The sequence below is a fragment of the Glycine max genome, chromosome 8 (assembly GCF_000004515.6).
Source record: "Glycine max cultivar Williams 82 chromosome 8, Glycine_max_v4.0, whole genome shotgun sequence".
NCBI classification, from domain to species: Eukaryota; Viridiplantae; Streptophyta; class Magnoliopsida; order Fabales; family Fabaceae; genus Glycine; species Glycine max.
The window spans coordinates 43,185,906-43,203,337 of NC_038244.2; the positions used below are offsets into that span (position 1 = coordinate 43,185,906).

At 32.9% G+C, this 17,432-nt stretch overlaps 2 protein-coding genes, 1 long non-coding RNA gene and 4 other non-coding genes across 7 annotated transcripts; 1 reads left to right on the forward strand and 6 right to left on the reverse strand.

Annotated features, from left to right (window-relative positions):
- Nucleotides 1-1,130: 1,130 nt before the first annotated feature.
- LOC121172734 (uncharacterized) lies at nt 1,131-3,196 on the reverse strand. The gene is made up of 2 exons (XR_005886256.1): nt 2,803-3,196; nt 1,131-1,577 (listed from the first exon to the last, which is right to left on the reverse strand). It is a non-coding gene; the product is annotated as an uncharacterized lncRNA (long non-coding RNA).
- On the reverse strand, nt 2,390-2,584 carry LOC113002487 (U2 spliceosomal RNA). Its single transcript, XR_003268046.1, has one exon. It is a non-coding gene; the product is annotated as a U2 spliceosomal RNA (small nuclear RNA).
- A 1,091-nt stretch (nt 3,197-4,287) lies between the features above and the next one.
- On the reverse strand, nt 4,288-4,448 carry LOC113002501 (U1 spliceosomal RNA). The gene has a single exon (XR_003268056.1). It is a non-coding gene; the product is annotated as a U1 spliceosomal RNA (small nuclear RNA).
- Nucleotides 4,449-8,929: 4,481 nt separating this feature from the next.
- LOC113002483 (U2 spliceosomal RNA) lies at nt 8,930-9,124 on the reverse strand. Its single transcript, XR_003268042.1, has one exon. It is a non-coding gene; the product is annotated as a U2 spliceosomal RNA (small nuclear RNA).
- A 935-nt stretch (nt 9,125-10,059) lies between these two features.
- On the reverse strand, nt 10,060-10,220 carry LOC113002428 (U1 spliceosomal RNA). The gene has a single exon (XR_003267990.1). It is a non-coding gene; the product is annotated as a U1 spliceosomal RNA (small nuclear RNA).
- A 2,558-nt stretch (nt 10,221-12,778) lies between these two features.
- On the reverse strand, nt 12,779-13,261 carry LOC102666770 (pentatricopeptide repeat-containing protein At3g62890). The gene is made up of 2 exons (XM_006586510.1): nt 12,932-13,261; nt 12,779-12,865 (listed from the first exon to the last, which is right to left on the reverse strand). Exons 1-2 carry the CDS (start codon nt 13,259-13,261, stop codon nt 12,779-12,781), a joined length of 417 nt encoding a protein of 138 aa, XP_006586573.1.
- Nucleotides 13,262-15,462: 2,201 nt separating this feature from the next.
- On the forward strand, nt 15,463-17,329 carry LOC100791199 (uncharacterized). Its single transcript, XM_006586028.3, has 4 exons — nt 15,463-15,656; nt 15,926-16,033; nt 16,695-16,759; nt 16,863-17,329. Exons 1-4 carry the CDS (start codon nt 15,534-15,536, stop codon nt 17,008-17,010), a joined length of 444 nt encoding a protein of 147 aa, XP_006586091.1. The 5' UTR covers nt 15,463-15,533; the 3' UTR covers nt 17,011-17,329.
- Nucleotides 17,330-17,432: the final 103 nt, after the last annotated feature.

Below are 17,432 nucleotides of genomic sequence, written 5' to 3' on the forward strand. Positions count from 1 at the left end.
TCTAACAACATTTCAATCCCTAATTCACTGTCAAGAGGATAATGCTGCTCAACTAGAAAAAATTTATTTTGATATGAAATATGATATCAAACATCAACATAAATAATGAAACTTATATACACAACTAAAAATCTTTAAAGTAGGAAAAGGAAGGGATCGCAAGGACCCAGTTTGTGAGTGCTTCTTCAAAACTTGAATCATCATCAATAAATGTGTTGAAGGTGGTTGCAGAAAGAGAGTTGAAAACAAAGTGCTTCAGGGGATGATTTTTTTTTTATACATATATTCTGGGTATCCTTTTGTAATTTGTATTGATAAAAACCAAACATACAAAAACATATAGTAAGCCTTCTTGGTCGAACAACGTTATTTGTAAGTTTTATTACATTCATTTTAGCATCATGACCAAACCAAAATGAAGAAGCAACAAGTAGCAATTAAAGCATAGTTAAGAAATATTGTATTTCACTATTTTTTTTTCATAAGTCAGAAATGAGTTATTTCACCTATGAACACACTTTTAAAACAGGAATTCAAGAATAGTTATTGCAGGGTATGCTGAATGAATTTCAATCCCTTTAACGATGAGTTATTTTAATGGTACAAATCACACAGCTAGTGATGTTATTCTTTCAAATTTCCGTATACTTTATAATTTACACCATTTAAAAACAAAGATAATACAGAGTTAAGTTATATGTAGGTTTTTCCAGATTCATTTTAGCATCTTAAATCTGTTGCGAGACCAAATCAAAATGAAGCAGCAACAAGTAGCAAATAAAGCATCATTAAGAAAGATGCTATTTCACTTGCTTTTAATTTTTGCAAGCCAATGATGAGTTATTTCACTGGCAGTCAAAACATGGATTTAAGAACTATTACTTCAACCTATTTATTGATGAGTTTCAAACCCTTTTAATAAAGCAAGAAAAGTAGGTTTTAACTCTAACTCCACGGGCAAAAAAACTATAAGCACGGGGCTCTGATATGTGATTTAATTAGAATGAATAACACAAAACACATAACACATTGGATTAATTTCACAGCCAGTTTATTTTCCCAGTGAATAAACAACTTCTTCTACTCTTATGGTGTTATTCAAACAAACTACTACAAACTAAGAAAACAAGTTTAGCACCCTGAAAGGCAGTGTCTTCAATTATAGGCAAAATACCACTGCATGCTTCACGCTTAACAGTACACATGTTAGAGTTCTTTCATCTTACTGTATTTACATTTAATATCATTTGGTCTCAATCACTAAGTATCAATTTCAAGATAATAAGAGTCCTCTCTTATAATCTCATACTCACTAAGCACTTAAATTAAAATTGAAGGGGCCTGCACAAACACAGGCCTCGAAGTGCATTGTAAGGTACTTCCCTAGGTCATGGAACTTCGTGATCAAGCATTGATCCCGTACAGGTAAGTATGCCAAAATACATTGCACATCCACTTTTTTATGTCATCCTCCCTGGCTACTCTGACAAATCATTTCGATGTGGGATTTATTGAGCAGAGTGCTTCAAAAGTTACAGTAAAATGGTCTCCAATTGCTGTGTGCTTCGTCTAAACAGCTGCAAGAATAACCCTGTCATGACTAGTAAAGTTTTGTGTAATATGTATTCAACTTAACATGTCTTGTATTGACACAAGAAATTAAAGCAGAGTCCAGTTATATCCCATGAGTCTACCATATGGGAGACAAAGTTTGAAGCGGGAATTTTAGGACATAATGAAATCCACACTCATAATAGCAAAAGGAGGCAAAATTAACACTACATAACATAAAGCCAATTAAATACTACAGAAAATTATGCAGATTCCAACGGTGAATCTTAGTAATCTTTGAGCAATGTGCTGAACCTGGTTGCAGAAACATTCAAAAAGGGATGATTCTTAGTTAGGGTGTTTTTGCATCTTGTTTGGTTTTTAGTGATACAAATTACATAGTTCCTTGTCTAGTAAATGCTACGTAGGTCTGAATTACTGCATACTGGTTTACTAGGTAACCACAATGTTACCTAAAATCTATTAAACCATAAATAAGGATACCCAAATCAAAGAAGATATATAAAAAGTAATATCTTGTCTAAATTCCATGAAAAACATTTTAGAAAAGAGATGACGCTTTTTAGAATGATCAACCATGTGTTTAGAAGTGAAAATCTTGAACAAAAAAGTGGAAATCTTGTAACATTAAAAATTGTGTTCTGAGATAAGTGAAAAGCTAAGAGGAATGTGTGAGCATCAAGGCTTGTAATTTTGGTTAAATAGCTAAAAGAAAAGGTCCCCCAACATCCTACATCCTCTCCTCCAGCACCATGAGAATTCTATGGTTTTTTCCCTTTGGCTTCACCTCTTTTGTAAATAATTGAACTATCTTTGGGTGGGATGTGCCAGGCCCTTGCAGTAGTGCAAAACAAGAGCGACACTTGAGAGCCTCAGTAGCAAGCTACCGTAATAGACCCTCCCCTCAAAAAATAAATTTAATATCGTGTGAACCAATGGTCCACATATCAGATATTAAACTGATAAGAACAGATACTACACTTGATCTTAGCCAAAAGGCCGAGAAAGGTATGCTTTGTACATTGTAGGTATTCAAATTTTATACTGGGAGCTTCAGCTGCCTGACAAAGTTCTGACAAATGTGGGACTAATTCATCCCAACATCCTAGCCAAGAGCAACATGGTTAAAAATTTAGATCAGCAACATAAAAGTTCAAACCTGAGACTAATAAAAGTTCAAACACATTATAATCTTCCCGTTGATATTTTACTTGGATATGTTACTATTACCTGCTATGTTGATTCTTCTGACTTTGCTAATCATCATGGATTATTAGAACTGATAGGACTGATTCCTGCATGGAAGAGGGTTATTTAAAATTCTACTAATAGAAGAACAAGATCTCTTGTATGTATTTCTTAGTGTTCAGATATGAATTTTTACACAGGTTGTGAATTAAAATTCATGCTAGTTATTTCTGAACAATCTCAGTCCCGGCACCTGAGCCCATCTTGTTGCTAAATAACACTAACGTTGACGAAAGAAAAGACAATGAAAACAACACAATTTTCTCAGTTTTCATTGCCTATTAGAAGGAAGAAAAAAAATCTGAGTTTTCAAAAGTTATGGATATATATTGACCCTCGTGCATGGGTCCATAGAAAAATTTAAAGGTGGTGTCAACTTCATAATGAGAGTTTTGCTGATGTTTTGATTCCTTTTCTTTTCAAATTTAAAGAAAAGTAGATTTTGCAAGAAAGTGTCGTATCGCAGGGTAGGGCAATTCATCTACTTGTTGGCATCCAGCAAAATCGGCTAAAGCTAGAGTGTTACTTTTGGGACTGATATTTTGTGTCTATGTTTGTAACAACAAAAAGTTGGAATTTATATTGTTAGTCACTGTTTCTCTCATTTGTATATGCACATCCATTTCATGCTGTTTATCCTATTTTCTTTGGTTTTTGTCTTGAGTTTATATTTGGCAACAACTTCCCTATCTTGCTGTCAATATCAGGCTTGCTTACCTAGAACGATGGGACCTTGCTGGGTCAATATATTCATGTTCACTTGCTTCCATGTGTTGGAATCCAGAGAGAACAGAAAAATTTTCGTCTATGTTTAATTTCATCTACAACTTCCATACAAATCATACCAAGGAAAAGGGTACCTTTTCCATCCCAAAGATAAGGAAGTAAGGAACCAACAAAAATAGAAAAAAGGCCATACTGAAGAAAGACAAAAGAAACCCAGCATTTCTTAAATTGTGAGACAAGTAATAATATGTAATACTAGTATAGTAGTGGCCATGGGATGCACGATTATTTCATTATATTTTAATTATGTTTATTACATACATTTTTTAAGACTTGTGAAATATAAAATTATTTTATAGCAGCGTGTAACATTTTTTTTCTCATTAAATAATACACACTTCAATTATTATTGATTCTTTAATCCTAATTTATATCAATGCCTGTGACAATTGATTTTCCTATTTCTAATTATTTACTTTTCATATAAATTAATTTATATTGGTTGATATCTTTTATTTATTCAGTCACCTTCCTCACAATATTCCGACCTATCATTATTATTATTTAAATTTTTGCACATTTGATTGTTTCTTCAAATTACTACAAAAAAACTAGCACACTAAGTTAGTTGAAGAGGTCAGCTGAGCTTTTCATGTAGCCTAGCGCCACTTTGCCAGAGCAAATCCAATAATTAAAATTTCAGAAAAATAAAGATAAAAACAAAATTTTAAGTTGCATTGATAGGGAGCCGCGCGAACGCAGGCTCCCACTACCACAAATTATGACGTAGGCTCTGCCACTTGGGCAGACCTTAGGAAAGCACCCCTCCAAAGTGCAATGGAAGTCACTTCCCTAGGCCATAGACCTTCTTGATCATCCATTGACCCCGTCCAGGTAAGTATGTTACTCAATGCCATACACTTCACTTTTATAACTCGTGCGTCAGACCACTCTGACTCATCTTTTCGATGTGGGGCTAGCTCTGAGGGATTTGGCTTTCTAATTAATCCATGGTCTCTACTCTCAAGTTGCAATATGCTCCCTCCAAACTTGAATCATTATCAGCATGTGTTGTGCTGAATCTTGTTGCAGAACCATAACTGAAAACAAACAATAGTGGCTTTGAGAGGGGTTGACTACTGGTTTGGCATGTAGAACTCTCTTCATATATGCTCTTGTGTCTTCTTTGTTTTTAATGGTACAAGATTACACAGCAGGTGATGTTGCTCTTTCGGTTTTTGGATTGTACCTTTAAAAGCCAAAAATGATATGAAAAAGGTAGCAAACCTTCTTGCTGAACAGTGTAATATGTAAGTTTTTCTACATTGATTTTAGCATCTATGAATCAGTCAAGCCAAACCAAAATGAAGCAGCAACAAGTCCAAATGATAGCATCAATCTATTTCACAGGCTTTTGTTTCCTGTAAGTTAATTAGGAATGAGTTATTTCGCCAGCAGTTAGGTATGAACTACATAAATTCAATTGATTCTGTTGTTAAAATAACTGTTCCCTTGAACCGGGTGTTATGTGGGAATCATGTGCCCAATTTCTTAACTAAAATGTGATGCAAGGTTCTTGAATTGGATAGTGCAGGCTCCATTTTGATTTCATGCATAAAACTGGTATTTATTCTTGGGATTATTTCTACAATCTAGGAAGCTTACTACAAAGTTTACCCTATTGAGGTATTACATTACATTGAAATACTGACAAAATATTGAATTAGTCAAGTTCCGCACTGAAGGAAATGATGCAGATTTCAGTTAATCACTTAAATCTATTTTGTTGTTGTCAAACATAACAACACAGTGTGATAGCAACATTTTTTGAAGCTGAAGACTTTGTGTTGAATGAAATGTGAGTTTTGTGCATCAATACAATCAGCCTACATTTAGAGAAAAGAGTGAGGAAGAGATCATATAATTGTCTGCAAAGGCAGTTCTATAATATCTGCAGAGATCTTAATTTCATTTTAGATCAGGTTGTATTTTAATTTTTTCATAGTCTTCTTTTTTCACTATACAAGTTTATGTAAACTTGTTAAGCATATTCATTTAATAGCATTTGTAATCTATTACATTCCTTTTACTTAGTAGCAACTTGCAAGAGTTCTCTGAAAAATGTTATGCCACAAGGCCCAACCCTTACCATGCTAAAATTCTGAGGAAGTTAACTATAAAAGAGATTATGTTTCTTAAAATTAGTTATTCTAATTAAACTAAATATTTAAAGAAGTTATTCTAGATACCCGAGATATCAAGGTCCTATGAAGATTTTGGATATCATTTTAATCTCTCGATGTTTAAAATTAATAGAAATCAATATAGTCTCCTTCAAGGTTACCCGCATTCAAACCTGAATCGTGTTGGAAATTTGTTGAACAACAATTACCATACACTAGGAAAGCTGCTTCAATATAGTCTTCTAATATATATTTGAACAATTTAATTTTTCAAGTGATGCATGTAAAAATGAAGGCATCTTGTATATCTTTCAAGATTATTTATTTTACTGTTAATTTTAATTTAATTTTAGACAAATTATAATACTATCTATTAATAATATACTGATTGGATAAAAAGAGTTTTTATTTTGTCATCTAATCACAAACAAACTGATGTATTGTAAGTTTGTTAATTTTTACACTAATTACATTAAAAATTATACTAATGTGATTTTTGATTGATTGGTAGTATAAAATTTGAAAGTATATAAAAATTAAACTCTTAGATATTTTGTATGATTTTATTTTATGCACCTTATTATTATATAATTTGATAATTGAAATATGCTACTCAGAAATGATTTTATCTTCAAACGTTAACAGAACAAACGTCAGCTTCAATGCTCTTTGCCTTAGCTTAACATCAACATTCCTCTAGCATCTTAGTCAAATAAAAAAAAAATGGCCTCAACTTTGCCAAATATGAGGCTTTACTTCGACTTCCTCCAGCAGAACCATAAATTTCCCAATGACAATTTGCTGCATTTGTCAACAAGGAACAGAACTTTCTGCAACAATGCAAAATCTATGGCTGGAGGTGAAGCAAGCTTGCAGAGGTCAAAGCACCATCAGCAATTGCAACCAAAGATTAAAAGAGCCAGAAGCTTCACCATAAGGCAATTGAAGAGTAATGATTCACCATTTCTTTTTAGTCGTTCCTTCATCAGACATTAAATATAGTGACACTAACAAATGTTGACTTTCATTATACACTGATGTTGAAACAGTTTCTAGTAGCAAGGACTGTGCAACAAATGATCGACACAATGGAAAGGATTGTGGAGCATCCCTTGGTTTACAGTTACAATTCACCTTGCATAGTTGCAGGTGATGGTGAATACAGCAAGGCAAAGATTCCATAGGCAATAAATGAAGGCCACACCAATTCCTGGAAACCAAAGCAAGACAGGCACAAGCATAAACCAAAATAAAGTAAAACAAGGAAATAAATGAAAATAAGCATATCAATTACTGACATGAAACAAACGATAGGGTTTATCATAAATGAGAGATGCACTATTTAATTTATTTATTTTCTCACCCTTAACTTAATAATAACAAGAAGGATCACCAAAAGATGTGAAGTTAACTCTGAAATTCAAACTAAAATTGATGTTCTATTAAAAAATGTTTCCAATCAATGATAAAAACTCAATTACCTTTCAGCTTTTGAATCTATATGACCCTGTAACAAAGAAAAAATTGATGGTTTATTGTATAGTTTCATGAAAAGTTAGGAATAAAAAATGAACTAAAAAGAAGGTCTAACTTGAGTGGAACACAAAACTAGGCTAAAACGTTAATAGTTGTTTTGTAATCCATTAAAAAAAATTAATCACCAATATATATTTAAAAAGGAGGTAGCTAGATAAAAAGAATTAAAACACAGCATGAACTTACTCTTTTAGCTCAAGTGGAAAAAATAAAAAATTAAGCTTTTGATTGCTTCAGAAAATAAACCAAGTCCTTAAGCTTTCACATTTCCATTCTATAAACCAATTTCAAGCAATTCAAATAACCTATGTGAACAAAATGAATCCTTCAGCAAATAAAAAGGAGGTAACTACATAATAGAACTAAAACACGTCTATTAGCTCTCAATTCCCATTTCTCAAGTAAAAAAAATGCAATAACCTATTAATTAGTTCAGGCTATGAACCAAAAATCCTAGAGAGACATTGATTTCTATTCAATGATAATCCAAACAACCCAGGATTAAATCCAATCAAGTTGTCACCATAAGAAAAATGGGAAATTCAATTATTTGGAAAACAATGAAAAATTCAATGAAAGATAATTATTTTTTATAATTACGCAGTCATTGTGTAGAGCAGGTGAAGTTTAAGAAACCCTAGTGAGCTGTAGATCAAAACAGCGGAAACAATGCAAAACAGGACCAATGATGATACCAAAGCCATATCATCTTCATTCTTGCAGATTCTTCTTGCTACCTTCCAGACAAACATGAACCAACCAGTTATGATTTAGACAATTTAAAGAATCAAGAACCATACAGATCACTTAAATGATTAATATATCAAGCTGGATACAGTTTGTAGTATGAACCTCATTTGAGACATGTTTTTAGAGTATAAACAGCATTTGGGGAACAATGTTTAAATAGAAAGAATGGTATAAATAACAAAAAGAGACTTAATGAGCTTTACTGTGTGCCTTTTCTGGAGTTATCTATAACGGCAGACCAAATGTGACAAGTATAAGGTTTAATAACATCATAATGAAGACTTTCAATGTCAGTGTTAAGCAAATAAAATCTCGCTCAGATGTGCTTGAAGATTGTATAAGTTTGTGAAATAAGTAAATAGTTTATGCACTTTAAAGGATTTTTAGACTTCTATCCATCACAATTTTTCATATATAATAAATTTGTTGACTTTTATCATGACTACCTTAAAAGTCATACTTACCATCATTTTTTATTGGTTGACAGTGTAAGAAAAATTATACTAACAGTGCATAGAAAACTAGCCTGTTGTTACCTAAAATCTATTAAACCATAAATAAGGATACCCAAACCAAAGAATATATATAAAAAGTAATATCTTGTCTAAAATCCATGAAAAATATTTTAGAAAAGAGATGACGCTTTTTAGAATGATCAATCATGTCTTCATAAGTGAAAATCTTGAGCACAAAACAGTGGAAATCTTGGAACATAAAAAATTGTGTTCTGAAATAAGTGAAAAGCTTAGATGAATGTGTCAGCATCAAGGCTTGTAATTTTGGTTAAAAAGATAAAAGAAAAAGAAGCCAGCAAAGGTCCCCCAACATCCTACATCCTCTCCTCCAGCACCATGAGAATTCTACGGTTTTCCCTTTCGGTTCGCCTCTTTTGAAAATTATTGAACTATCTTTGGGTGGGATGTGCCAGGCCCTTGCAGTAGTGCAAAACAAGAGCAACACTTGAGAGCCTCAGTAGCAAGCTACCGTAATAGACCCTCCCCTCAAAAAATAAATTTAATATCGTGTGAACCAATGGTTCACATATCAGATATTAAACTGATAAGAACAGATACTACACTTGATCTTAGCCAAAAGGCCGAGAAAGGTATGCTTTGTACAATGTAAGTATTCAAATTTTATACTGGGAGCTTCAGCTGCCTGACAAAGTCCTGACAAATGTGGGACTAATTCATCCCAACATCCTAGCCAAGAGCAACATGGTTAAAAATTTAGATCAGCAACATAAAAGTTCAAACCTGAGACTAATAAAAGTTCAAACACATTATAATCTTCCCGTTGATATTTTACTTGGATATGTTACTATTACGTACTATGTTGATTCTTCTGACTTTGCTAATCATCATGGATTATTAGAACTGATAGGACTGATTCCTGCATGGAAGAGGGTTATTTAAAATTCTACTAATAGAAGAACAAGATCTCTTGTATGTATTTCTTAGTGTTCAGATATGAATTTTTACACAGGTTGTGAATTAAAATTCATGCTAGTTATTTCTGAAAAATGTCAGCCCGGCACCTGAGACCATCTTGTTGCTAAATAACACTAAGGTTGACGAAAGAAAAGACAATGAAAACAACACAATTTTCTCAGTTTTCATTGCCTATTAGAAGGAAGAAAAAAAAAGAGTTTTCATAAGTTATGGATATATATTGACCCTCGGGCATGGGTCCATAGAAAAATTTAAAACTGGTGTCAACTTCATGAGAGTTTTGCTGATGTTTTATTAAATAATGCACACATTTCATTTAAATTAATTTATATTGGCTGACATTTTTTATTTATTCAATCTCCTTCCTCTTAGTATTTTGACCTATCATTATGACTAATTTGTTTATATTTGATTGGTTTCTTTAAATTACTACAATCTTCTTTCAAATAGGAGAAAGAAAAACTAACAAATAGCACACCAAATTAGTGTAAGAGTAGCTTTTCCTGTAGCCTAGCTCCACTTTACCAGAAGGAATCAAATTAAGGAAGTTTCAGAAATCTAAATATGATAACAAAACTTGTAAGTTGCATTGATAGGGAGCCGCGCGAACGCAGGCTCCCACTACCACAAATTATGACGTAGGCTCTGCCACTTGGGCAGACCTTAGGAAAGCACCCCTCCGAGGTGCAATGGAAGTCACTTTCCTAGGCCATAGACCTTCTTGATCATCCATTGACCCCGCCCAGGTAAGTATGTTATTCAATGCCATACACTTCACTTTTATAACTCATTCGTCAGACCACTTTGACTCATATTTTCGATGTGGGGCTAGCTCTGAGGGATTTGGCTTTCTAATTAATCCATGGTCTCTACTCTCAAGTTGCAATATGCTCCTTCCAAACTTGAGTCATTATCAACATGTGTTGTGCTGAATCTTGTTGCAGAACCATAACTGAAAACAAACAATGCTGGCTTGAGAGGGGTTGACTACTGGTTTGGCATGTAGAACTCTCTTCATATATGCTCTTGTGTCTTCTTTGTTTTTAATGGTTCAAGATTACACAGCAGGTGATGTTGTTCTTTCAGTTTTTGGATTGTACCTTTAAAAGCCAAAAATGCTATGAAAAAGGTAGCAAACCTTCTTGCTGAACAGTGTAATATGTAAGTTTTTCTACATTGATTTTAGCATCTATGAATCAGTCAAGCCAAACCAAAATGAAGCAGCAACAAGTCCAAATGATAGCATCAATCTATTTCACAGGCTTTTGTTTCCTGTGTAAGTTAATTAGGAATGAGTTATTTCGCCAGCAGTTAGGTATGAACTACATGAATTCAATTGATTCTCTTGTTAAAATAACTGTTCCCTTGAACCGGGTGTTACGTGGGAATCATGTGTCCAATTTCTTAACTACAATGTGATGCAAGGTTCTTGAATTGGACAGTGCAGGGTCCATTTTGATTTCATGCATAAAGCTGGTATTTATTCTTGGGATTATTTCTACCATCTAGGAAGCTTACTACAAAGTTTACCCTATTGAGAAATTACATTACATTAAAATACTGACAAAATATTGAATTAGTCAGGTTCCGCATTGAAGGAAATGATGCAGATTTCAGTTAATCACTTAAATCTATTTTGTTAGTTGTCAAACATAACACACAGTGTGATAGCAACATTTGTTGAAGCTGAAGCCTTCGTGTTGAATGAAATGTGAGTTTTGTGCATCAATACAATTAGCCTACATTGAGAGAAAATAGTGAGGAAGAGATCATATAATTGTCTGCAAAGGCAGTTCTGTAGGAATAAAAAATGAACAAAAAAGAAGGCCTAACTTTAGTGGAACACAAAACTAAGCTAAAACGTTAACAGTTGTTTTGTAATCCATTAAAAAAAATGAATCACCATTATATATTTAAAAAGGAAGTAGCTAGATAAAAAAAATTAAAACACAGCATGAACTTACTCTTGTAGCTCAAGTGGAAAAAATAAAAAATTAAGCTTTTGATTGCTTCAGAAAATAAACCAAGTCCTTAAGCTTTCACATTTCCATTCTATAAACCAATTTCAAGCAATTCAAATAACCTATGTGAACAAAATGAATCCTTCGGCAAATAAAAAGGAGGTAACTACATAATAGAACTAAAACACGTCTATTAGCTCTCAATTCCCATTTCTCAAGTAAAAAAAAATGCAATAACCTATTAATTAGTTCAGGCTATGAACCAAAAATCCTTGAGAGAGATTGATTTCCATTCTATGATAATCCAAACAACCCAGGATTAAATCCAATCAAGTTGTCACCATAAGAAAAATGGGAAATTCAATTATTTGGAAAACAATGAAAAATTCAATGAAAGATAATTATTTTTTATAATTACGCAGTCATTGTGTAGAGCAGGTGAAGTTTAAGAAACCCTAGTGAGCTGTAGATCAAAACAGAGGAAACAACGCAAAACAGGACCAATGATGATACCAAAGCCATATCATCTTCATTCTTGCAGATTCTTCTTGCTACCTTCCAGACAAACATGAACCAACCAGTTATGATTTAGACAATTTAAAGAATCAAGAACCATACAGATCACTTAAATGATTAATATATCAAGCTGGATACAGTTTGTAGTATGAACCTCATTTGAGACATGTTTTTAGAGTATAAACAACATTAGGGGAACCATGTTCAAATAGAAAGAATGATATAAATAACAAAATAGACTTAATGAGCTTTACTGTGTGCCTTTTCTGGAGCTATCGATAAGGCCAGACCAAATGTGACAAGTATAAGGTTTAATAACATCATACTGAAGACTTTCAATGTCAGTGTTAAGCAAATAAAATCTCGCTCGGATGTGCTTGAAGATTGTATAAGTTTGTCAAAGAAGTAAATAGTTTATGCACTGACAGTTTAAAGGATTTTTAGACTCCTGTCACAATTTTTCATATATGATAAATTTGTTGACTTTTATAATAATCATCATTTTGTTGACTTTTATAATAATCATCATTTTTAATTGGTTGACGGTGTAAGAAAAATTATACTAACAGTGCATAGAAACTAGCCTGTTGTCAAATATGCCGTGGACATTCTTTTGGCTCCTTTGGTACCTTTTGAAGAAGGTCTGGAGTAGATGCTAAAGGGAAGGAACATTTTTTTGGGTTTCTTTTGCAAAAATTAGGTGATAAAAGAATCTCAAATATTTGCTCATAGATTGGTGGGATGGGTAGTCCGTTTAACCCAATAGCCTGAGCAAACAACTTTAATGTGTATGGCAAAAAATCAGTAGCATTGCCAGCCAGCATTATCCCAAACCTTAGTTCCAGTCCAGAACATTGTGAAAATTTGGTGCAGCTTCCTGAAGCATAGGATAGTCACTCACTTTAATAGCCCGTACAATTTGCTACCAAAAATCCATGCAGGAACAAGCTCCATGCTTAAAGTGATGAAAGCGATGACGATCCCTTACCACAATTTCACGATCAAATGCTTTGGAGATTAACTTTACAACAGTGTGGCAATCATTACATATGCGCAAATTCTTCGTAACTCTGATTGGAGTTGGCAGAGAAATAGTGATAAGTCCAAAGGCAACTGCAAGTTTCTCACTGTGCCTGAAAAGTGCAGTTTCCTTCTCTTCTTCATCTATGTCTAGTGAAACCTCACTTGTAGTTAGTACATAGCTCTCAATCTTTAATTTTGCAGCCACTACATCTAACATGTGCTTAATATCATTTATTTCTTGGTGTGTCTTATCTCCAGCCAAGAATTCATGAACTGACCCATTTGCTTCAATCATGCTACAACCAGGTGTCTTTACCACCCGATGTTGTGCCATAACTCCCCTCTAATTTCAAGAACATTGCCCCAATGTCCTTTTGAAGTACACATGTTTGACAACAATACATGAAAACCATCATGGCCAGGCTGAAGCTGAATGAGTTTCCTTCCCAACATCTCCCCCATTTCATTGTCATGGTGGTTTCTACAAGCCCCGAGCAAAGCACCCCAAGTGGCAACATCAGGTGCCATTGGCATACTCTTAATCAGTTCCTCTGCTTCTTTAAGCAAACCTGCACATCCTAAAAGATCAACCATGCATCCATAATGCTTAATATTAGCCTCTATTTTGTGTTTGTGGATCATGGGATTAAAGTAGTGACGCAAACATGTTAAGTGACTGTTCTACCAAACCATTCATTGCCAACCCAAGAATGACAGCAATATTCCAGGTAGAAACTCCCTTTTTCCTCCAATGCATTTTCCACACACCCAAATTTCGTATACATATCTATAATTGTCGTGCTCAGAATAACATTAATCTGTAACTTATTTCTACTTATGTAAGCATGAATCTATTTTCCCAAGTCCAAAGAAGCCAGATGGGTGCAAGACGAGATGACACTCACTAAAGCAGTCTCGTCTGGTCTAACTCTTTGAAGCTGCATTTCTTGGAACAATGCCAAAGCCTCCAAGAAACATTCATGTTGAGCATAACCCGATATCATAGCACTCCAAGACACAACATCCTTCTCCGACATGGTTAGTGTCGTGCTTCATGCTTAGTCATATATCTACCGTTGCTGCATAAGTGCATGTTATGAAACTAAGGTTATTTGTCATCCTAAATTTATACATCTTCTAAAGTTAAGATTGATGTGCGAACTGCGAAGGATGGCAAATAAGTCAATAACCTTCATTTTTTAACTTGTTTTGGTATTATGGTTAGTAGGAACTGGGAAAGAAAATACAGAGAAAAGGAAATTTCAAGGAGAGATTTGTTTTTTTAGAAAATTATACTCATTCTTTCACTCCATTTTTTTCTCTATCACTTGTTACATTCATTACTGTTTCTCTCTACTTTTTTTACTAGACATGTTATTAAAGTAACATTGCTTTTTCCAAACATTAAAGTAGCAATATTATAATAAAAAAAAAGAAGTAACAAAATTAAATAAAAACACATAATAAAATTAATGAATAAGTTCTGGTATGGTATTTTTTTTTTTTACAATTTCAACTAAATAGAAATGTACAATTCAATAATTTTTAAGATAATTATTATAAATCTCTAAAAAAGATAATTACTAAGTAAAATTATTTTATATTATATAGATTATGATTGAAAGATAACATAAAACTAATTGTATATCCATGAGCGACTAAATCAGTTGATTGCATAAACTTAAAATTAGATTGACTCTTGATTCAGTCAAGATATTGGGTTGGTGAGTTACTAATTGAGCTGCATAAAACGTATGAGCAACATAAAATATAAATATATGTATTAATTATACTATAAGGTTAATAATTAATCATAATAATTTGGTGGTAACTTGATTGACTAAATAAATTTTAGATTTTTGGTTTAATTTTTCAATGTACCATATTTTTTCGTATTTTTTAAAAAAATAATTAATTTCAGTTCAACTAATCTAATCAAACCAATTCACTAGTTCAACCTGATCAGGTTGTTGGTTTAACCATAAAATAAGTCAGATCACACCAAATTAATTAATTGTACCATTTTTTTAAATAACGTGATGCAATTAGACTAACCAAATCGATCCAATTATTAAGGAGAGCACTTAAATTATTATAAAATTGTGGTAGCTGTTTTTTTAATAAATTCTAGTAATTTTCTTTATTTCCTAATTGCATGGCCTATATTTTTTGCTTAAAAAAAGGCTTTATTTTTTTTCCAATAAAAAGGTAATAATGCTACCAGCGTGTCAATTAGTATGACAATCACGAGTCACTAGAGTACCAACGAAGACAAATTAAACAAATTGTATTTATTTGATAGTTTTTCAATTAGTATTTATTTTTCATTATATATTTTTTATATTTTTCTATATTTTTATATGAACTATAAATATGTTTTATATTATCATTTAATTATAAATGATTTTAATATATACTAAAATTCTGAGTTTTATAATAAATATTTAAATATATATATAAAGTAATTTCTAATAAACTATACTTTACCACTCCGGTTGTATTGTACTGTGGGTGGCTCTTGAATCGGAGCAAGCGGTTGTATTCTTGTTTTCCTTTCATCTCTAGTTATGCTGATAATACAAAACACAAACTCACTTTCGAGAACTATGTTGGCGGCGATTCGGAGAATGACCACAATGCCAGAAGAAACTGCGCGCCTAACCAGATTCTCTCTTCACGCCCCAAAATACGTTTGTTACTTACTTTTTTTTCTCTCCTTACTCCCCTTAACCTTTCTTTTTTCAATATTTGTTCTTAAATTTTATTCCTTTTTTTCTAAAATCTACACATGTTTAGGTTGCAATTGATAGGGTTAATATCGTTTGAGCATGCCTTAAATTGATGGGGGGGGGGGGGGGGGGGGGGGAATCAGGTTTATTGCAACTTAAATATTGGTTGATGGAACTGTGATTTCCTCGGTACATAATGGTTTCAAATTTGAATCTTTTTGTTGTTTCAGGTAGAGGTAGAATTTGGCAATGGTAGTGTGTTCAAGTTATCAGCTGAATTTCTCAGAATAAGTAGTCCTGCAGTTGATGGAAAGATTAGGTCAATTGGAGGTCAAAAGGTATTGTTACTTGCTGTAACATTTGGAATTGGAAATTTGGAATGTTTTTCAGCTTCACCATTAAAAAATTATTTGCTTTGATCAACCAGATACCAATTTATTGTTGAATTAGGATGGTTTTTTGTATAAGAACTTGTAGAAGGGATTGAGACAGCTTGTAAAAATAGCTTTTGATGTGTCTCCTTGCTGTTTTCTTCAATAAGCTCTCTAGGACAACTTATAAAATAGTTTAATCCTATTTTCTCTTCGATTATAGAAACTAATAGATAAGTGCTTTAATGATAGGCACTTAGGCTCTCTTTGGATAAACCTTCCCGTGAGTATTTATAGAAGAAGAAAAGTAAATAAGCAAAATAAATCAAACTCCTTTAATTATTAAAATCAACTTATGCATTTATGTATTTAGAAAAGTTTGACAAGAAAGTTTCTATAAAAGTTGAAGTGCATAAAGTTGATTCTAACTTGTAGAAGTCTAACTCAATTTACCTACTTATTTTCTTTTCCTATGAGTGCTTATGGAGCTTCTTCAATAAGCACTTAAGTTATTTACCCAAATTAACCTAGTACCAATGTCTTTTCTTCATTTTTTGAGATTTTAAATTGAATTCTATTGATTCATTTCTAATGATACTTCTTTTAACAAATGACTTCCTTGAACCAGGTGATATCTGGGAGGCGCCATGTGGGAATCATGTCTGCAGAACCAGTAGGAAACTATGGGGTGAGGTATTACCACAAGCTTTGATATTACATCTAAAATTCAGTGTCAATATTTAATTGCCCATCTGAACTAGAATGTGATCCGTGATTGTTGAATCGGATGGTCCAGGCTCAATTTTGATGACTTGCATAAGACTGGTATTTATTCTTGGGATTATTTCTATCATCTAGGAAGCAACAAGTTTACCCTTATGAGAAATTACATTAAAACTTTGAAGAAATATGGGCTTAGTCGGGATCCACGTGGAAGGAAATGATGCAGACTTCAGTTAATCACCCAAATGTAATTTGAGATTTGGTGGCAGTTGTCAATTATCAACATGACACTCTGATAGCTTCATTTGTTGAAAGTGAAACCTGTAATGTTGAAGGTTTTGAATTGAATGACTGGTGAATTACGGGCACCAATACTATTTGAGAAGAGAGGGGGAATAGAGGAATGTTTTGCATCCTTTCTTTTTTTCCTTTTTTTATGAGGAAAGGATAATTTAATTATCTGCAAAGGCAGTTCTGTATTTTCTGTAGAGCTTTTGATTCCATTTTGGATCATGTTGTATTTTAGTTATTATACATTTATACCGTGCCTTTCTTTTTCACAACTTTTCGTTAGCCATATTCATGTACTATTAGAATTTGTAATCTTTTAAGTTCTTTTTACTTAGCTGCAAAGTGCTCTGAA